This window comes from Tupaia chinensis, unplaced genomic scaffold, assembly GCF_000334495.1.
Source record: "Tupaia chinensis unplaced genomic scaffold, TupChi_1.0 Scaffold000612_1, whole genome shotgun sequence".
NCBI classification, from domain to species: Eukaryota; Metazoa; Chordata; class Mammalia; order Scandentia; family Tupaiidae; genus Tupaia; species Tupaia belangeri.
This window is the reverse complement of record NW_006160131.1, coordinates 4,497,420-4,497,648: the sequence shown is the minus strand read 5'-3', so window position 1 is coordinate 4,497,648 and position 229 is coordinate 4,497,420. Positions and strand designations below refer to the sequence as shown.

At 72.1% G+C, this 229-nt stretch overlaps 1 protein-coding gene across 1 annotated transcript in view; it reads right to left on the bottom strand.

The window, feature by feature from the left end:
- Positions 1-223, bottom strand: part of DUSP1 (dual specificity phosphatase 1) — a gene marked incomplete in the record, with an annotated part of 2,999 nt that extends 2,776 nt beyond the window's left edge. Inside the window, 1 exon segment of the mRNA XM_014591771.1 lies at positions 15-223. Coding sequence (XP_014447257.1) covers position 15 — 1 coding nt within the window.
- Between the last annotated feature and the right edge of the window lie 6 nt (positions 224-229).

Here is a 229-nt window from a genome sequence, read left to right as displayed (position 1 = left end):
CCCCCCCACCCCCGTGGCCGGCCGCAGCGCCCCCAGCGTGTCCGTCCTCCGGGCTCTTTTGTCTTCGGAAGCCAAGGGCAGGACGGTGGCTTTCGAGGAAAAGCCCGAGCCGGGGTCTCCGTGTGCCGAACCGAAAGCTGCCTTTGGACCAAGCGAGGGGCGTCACGCGGGGCTCCGGCCGTCTCCCGTCCCTGCTGCTGCCCCAACTGCCCCTCGGGCCCGCGTCGCA